Source organism: Limulus polyphemus, unplaced genomic scaffold, assembly GCF_000517525.1.
Source record: "Limulus polyphemus unplaced genomic scaffold, Limulus_polyphemus-2.1.2 Scaffold624, whole genome shotgun sequence".
NCBI lineage: Eukaryota > Metazoa > Arthropoda > Merostomata > Xiphosura > Limulidae > Limulus > Limulus polyphemus.
The window spans coordinates 45001-50618 of NW_013666234.1; the positions used below are offsets into that span (position 1 = coordinate 45001).

General features: G+C 30.7%; 2 protein-coding genes across 2 annotated transcripts in view; both read left to right on the top strand.

The window, feature by feature from the left end:
• Positions 1–314: 314 nt before the first annotated feature.
• On the top strand, positions 315–3226 carry LOC111085800 (adhesion G protein-coupled receptor E2-like; the record flags this gene model as incomplete). Its single annotated transcript, XM_022386046.1, has 4 exons — positions 315–358; positions 571–693; positions 2165–2416; positions 3087–3226. Coding segments are annotated over 4 exons (559 nt in total), but the record flags the coding sequence as incomplete, so codon positions are not given.
• A 1232-nt stretch (positions 3227–4458) lies between these two features.
• The window catches only part of LOC111085801 (fibropellin-1-like), a 73230-nt gene continuing 72070 nt past the window's right edge, over positions 4459–5618 (top strand). Inside the window, exon 1 of the mRNA XM_022386047.1 lies at positions 4459–4575. Within this exon, the coding sequence (XP_022241755.1) occupies positions 4459–4575 (117 nt within the window). The remainder of the gene's footprint in view (positions 4576–5618) is intronic.

The following is a 5618-nucleotide window of genomic DNA, read 5'->3' on the forward strand; positions in this document are numbered from 1 at the left end:
TAGTGTAAAAAAAAAACACGCAAAAACGCCCATAAAAACTGCAAAACACAAAATGTGAAAACGCAAATTTGCATGTATCTCCGCATGGACTCAAGAAACCTTCATGCCAAATTTGGTGAAGATCCATCAACAGGGGGCGAAGTAGTGTAAAAAAAAAACACGCAAAAACGCCCATAAAACCGCAAAACGCAAACTGAAAATTTGTATGTATCCCCACATGGACCTAATGAACCTCCATACCAATTTTGGTAAAGATCCGTCGACATCCTGCGAAGTAGTTATAGACAACATACAGCACTATTATATTTATATAGATTTCTCAAAAAGCGAAAAATCAACACATTAAAAAAAAGATCTGGTGAGTTTTCGTTTTCAGCAGTTAAAGTATGTGATTGAGATAATTCAGTCAGCTATGTACTAGTTAAGTATTTAAATCTTTAAAAAAAAAGTGAAATGAGCAATTGATAGAAGATAATTTATTGTTTGATGGTGAAAGCAGCAGCAAACATACATACATATATGTAATATGAACTCAGAAAACATTTAATAATTTGCTATTGGTTGTTTTAGACATTAATGAATGTTTGGAGCCGAACTCTTGTGGAAAAGGAGCCCAATGTCAAAATAATCCAGGAAGCTATGATTGTCGATGCCCACAAGGTTTTAGTGGTGATCCTTATCAATCATGTCAGGGTAAGTTACATGAATTTCTGTATAATTTACTGTTCTTGCAAAATAAACCTTTCATTTATTTTTTCTTCAACATTTTAAATTGAAAATTGAGTTACCATGAGTTTATCTAATGACGTAAATGAGAGAATATTGAAACAACCAATAAAAAGAAGGTAGAATTGCACATTATTTCATGAATAATATCATTATTAATAGCAATCCAATTCATGCTGTACCGTGAATTATCAAGCAGTTTGCTAATATAAATAGCATCTCAAGCACTAATATTTCTGTCTTGTAGTTGTACCAGCCGGCCTAAGAAAAAAACTAAAGAGCTCTGGTATTGGGTAAAGGCCTCATTAGCATTAGATATAGCAGATGTAGTGTGGTTGACATAATATTTTATATAGTCTTCTTTCATTTTGAATAAAAAGCCTCCCGGACAACATTCTCTCATGATTAAGAAAATGGTGGCAATGAACATATGGAATGAAATGATAAAAAAAATGGTTTTATTATTATTTTACATCGAATTAAAAGTTGTGAGGCATTAAAAATGTCCCGATCCCAACACTCCTTAAATAACATAAATTAATAGTTAAATCCAACCCCGATAACCCAAATATTCATCAACACATTAATTCTTCTAAAACTGCAGTCTTTATCACTTTAGATAGAAGTTTATTCAACAGATTTACCTCCTTATTGAAGAAAAAACAACAACTGTCAACTGAAGATCTACCTGACCTTTTTTAATTCTTAAATTTATGATCTCTTGTTCTACTGCTCTTAGAATTCAGCTAAAAAGTAGGATTCGTCAATCTTGTCAATTTCCTTATTGATTGTTAATACTTAAAGTAAATTAACCCTGACCCTTTTTTTTCCAAAAGAAATGTGTTAAATTAAGAGATCTTGGACTTTTCTCATATGTCAATTCATCAATCTCTGAAATCATTCTAATAGCCCTCTTTTTAACTGATCATTAGAAGTTTTTAACATTTGCCAGCCTTATAACTTAACTGTTACATGATGCCACTTCTTATACAAGTTTCGTTCACATGTATTATTATTTTCTATTTTGTGTTATTTACATTAATGTAAAATAAGTTTTGATACTATGATAAAGACACGAAACATATAAAAAAAAAATTGAAAATTTTTGCAGTGAGTAATGTTACTTCATTTAATACATATTATATATACATATACATAAGACATTTTTTCACAATGTTACACATGATCCAATCATCAATACATATGCTGTTAAGGGTATTTTGTTACTGCTTTGATACAGAGTGCTAGTATAAGAGTTTGTAAGTGGAAATTATATATTTTTATTTTATATTAATGTATAAGACAAATAACTGCATGCATTGTTAAAGTCAGTTTTTGTTATCACTTTTTGAACAGATGTATAGGTTTTATGGCAAGTAAATCTTGTGTTCTTTTTTTTTTCGTTTGTTTAATGTGTTTATATAATGTGTACTTATAGATGTGGATGAGTGTGTACACAATCCATGTGGCTCAGGAGCCATCTGTACCAACTTGATTGGAGGCTATCAGTGTTCTTGTCCTCCTGGTTACAGTGGAGACCCTACTCCTAGTGCTGGTTGTGTTGATGTAGATGAATGTCTGGACCCAGACTTTCATTGTGGTCAGCTTGCTGGATGTATCAATACTCCAGGAAGTTATTATTGCCAGTGTTCACCAGGTTACACTGGGGACCCAAGAGTTCATTGTCTAGGTGAGATATTTTGTACTTATGTAGCAAAATTGTGCAGGTAATATTGATTTAACAGTGATCATATCTTTTTGAATGTATTATAAATTTATGAGAGAGCTGTGGCAATCTTAACAATAGAAATATATATATAGTATTTATAAAACTTTAAGATAGCGTATACCCTTTACCTAGTGTTATCTAGGTTTTGGCCTTTTTATCAGAATAAAATATCTTCATACTATGCTTTTTTGCATGAAAATATATTGAAATAGATACAAATACATATTCTGGCACATGTTGTATAACATTACCACTGTGGCTAATTTGCACATTATATGTAGTGGTAATGGTAGCTTTTGCTCTTGTATTTTGGTTTGAAGATGATATACTAAGTATTTGTATATTCAAAATTCTCTATTTTTACTAATCATTATTTATTGTTTTTTTGCTACAATATTGTCTGGAATGAAGTAAGATTCTTAATGACCCACCTGATTGTGAAAGGTTAATTTAGAGATAAACCTTGTCCTCTTCTAATTCACAAGTCTCCATAAGCAACTAAATTCACCTAGGCAATTAGCCAGAAGGATCCCTTGAAAACCCATTCAGTGGCATATATGTATGTATATTGTGTGTATGTAATGTATTTTAGCATACTAAATAATATAATTTTTTCTTCTTATTCAAACAGACATTAATGAGTGTCCATATTCTTGTGGTGTTAATACTGACTGCATTAACAACCCAGGAAGTTACGAGTGTCAGTGTAAACCAGGGTATATTGGTGATCCATATGCATCCATAGGCTGTAAAGGTAACTTTGTTACTTGAATATGGAAAAATCTCATAAAATATTGAAGTTTCATATTTATGTAAGCTTAGTGTTTAAGCAAATCTCAAATTCAGTATTTAGAAAAGTATGAGTATTTAAAAAGAGTATATTTATGGTAGCATTTAGATTTGGATCAGAATAAATATGAAAGTGTTTAAAATGTTTAAAACATTTTATATTAGCTGTAAAAAAGTTTTATCTGAGCAGAAGGTGTTTAATAGCTTATGAATCTGATAACATCCATTATGCCTTTTTGGAAAATGGAATAGGTCAAGATTCTAGTTGGCATTGTTCAAATAATTTAGAATAGAATATTTGGGGAAAATATCCAGCTTTTAAATTAGAAGCTGTTTTTAATTTTGATAGATTATTATGGAACGGATGTGTATATTTGTTGATAATGCTATGGTAGTGTGAGTTGTTATAAAGTTTCTTTATAGTAAATTATAAGGGGTTAACCCTCTAGCCAGGTGATACAGTCCTTCTAAGTTGTATGGCATGTAGAAGGTCTGGGGTTTGGCTTTGAACTGAAGAAGTACAAAAAATTCATTTACCTTGAAAAAATTGGCACTCAATTTAGGGCCATCCTTTGACTCTGAGATGAGGCTCAAGAATAGGTCTTGTATGTTAGAGGGGAAATATGGTAGTCTGAGTTGTTAAAAAGTGTCTTACTAGCAAATGCTAGTGGTTTAACTTTTAGCTCAGTTGTTAGAGCACTTGCCTAACATGTGGAAGTTTTCAGGTTGTACCCTGAGCTGAGAAAATACAAAAATCCTAAATTACTACAACGCATTAGTAAATGACTGTGTAGAAAATAATCTAATATATTAAATCAAGGTAACCAAATTTAAGAAAAACTAAAGAATTATGGGATAATCTTTGTGTAAAATGTGGTCTGTAGAAGTTCTTTCCAAGATTCCTGCTTAGTATATTTCTTATAGCTTAGTTTCTCATTATGATGGACAAATTACTTAATATGCTTTTTTTCCATTTTACAAAAACGATTGTTCAACTAAAATTAAATTCTTAATAAGATCATTTCATAACGTGGCATAAAAAAGTAGCGTACTTATACAAAAAGAACATTAAATTATGTGCTGTAAATTTTCTCTTATTGTACATCTGCTTAAAATTACTTTCCGGCACTACTTGGAATAGTAAATACAATATTTTGTAATTAAAAATAAACAAAGAACATGTGTCAGTTTAAATTGTGATATTTCAGATAAAGATGAGTGCAGCAATCCTAACGCATGTGGAAAAAATGCTGAATGCACCAACCTGCTTGGTTCCTATGAATGTAGCTGTTCGTTGGGTTACTCAGGCAATCCACACATGGTTTGTCTTGGTAAGATAAGTTTTAATTTTTCTTTTTACTAAATGTATGAATTTTGATAAAAAATGAGTGGTCTCTTAGGTACCTGAACTGTAGTTTAGGGGTGTGATGTTTATAATCCTGTTTACTCACAAGTAGCCTATTTAATCCATCCATACTACGCAAAAGATTGTAAGTTGCTGTGTCACTAAACTTGTGCATTTTGATAAGGAAGAAACATAAAGACCAACCTGTTCTTGAATTTACTTCATTATCGACTGAGTTTGGATGGTTTTTGGGTATCCTACCATTCATCAATAAAATAGAATTATATATCTAAGGAAAGGTTGTTACTGGTTTTGATATTTAGCTAAACTTTATACTTGAGCTGTGGTATACTAATCACGGCATTGTTTTTTTTTATTTCTATTGTTCATGTTTATGTCAATTATTATGCAAATAGTTTATTTTTTTTGTATTTAAAATGTTTATTTCTAATTCTAACAATAAATCACTTTGATATTGTTCAGTTTTTGTCATTTTTAATGGAAAAAACCTATTATAAATAGTTATTGTTGGAATTTTGTGTTTCCTTAATGTTATGCTGTTATTTTCACAAATACCTTGTTCATATGTGTACTAGTTTATATTCACCTCGGTATTTTTTATAAACTTTGTACATGTCGTTTAACAGCCTTAAGGTGACTTCAAGAGAAGAGTTGAAAGCTTGCTTTAAAAATAATGAAGATGTAGATTAAAACCCAGTTGTTATTTTTATAATTAACATACTTCATAATGTTTTTCTGACTGTAATTAACTTATCACCTATAACTCAGATGTATAATCAACATGCTGTCATGTGTATAATGCTCCTGGGAATCATGTGTTGTATATCCTTCAAATAATATATGTTATTAGAAGCTGCTAATGTCACTCCTCTTTTCAAGGGAGGTAATAAGAATTGTCCCAGTAATTATAGGTCTATTAGTCTTACATCAGTTGTGGGAAGAGTTTTGGAAAATCTGATACAAGATGCTCTGCAAAGCCATTTAACAAAGTTTAGAACTTTATTAGAT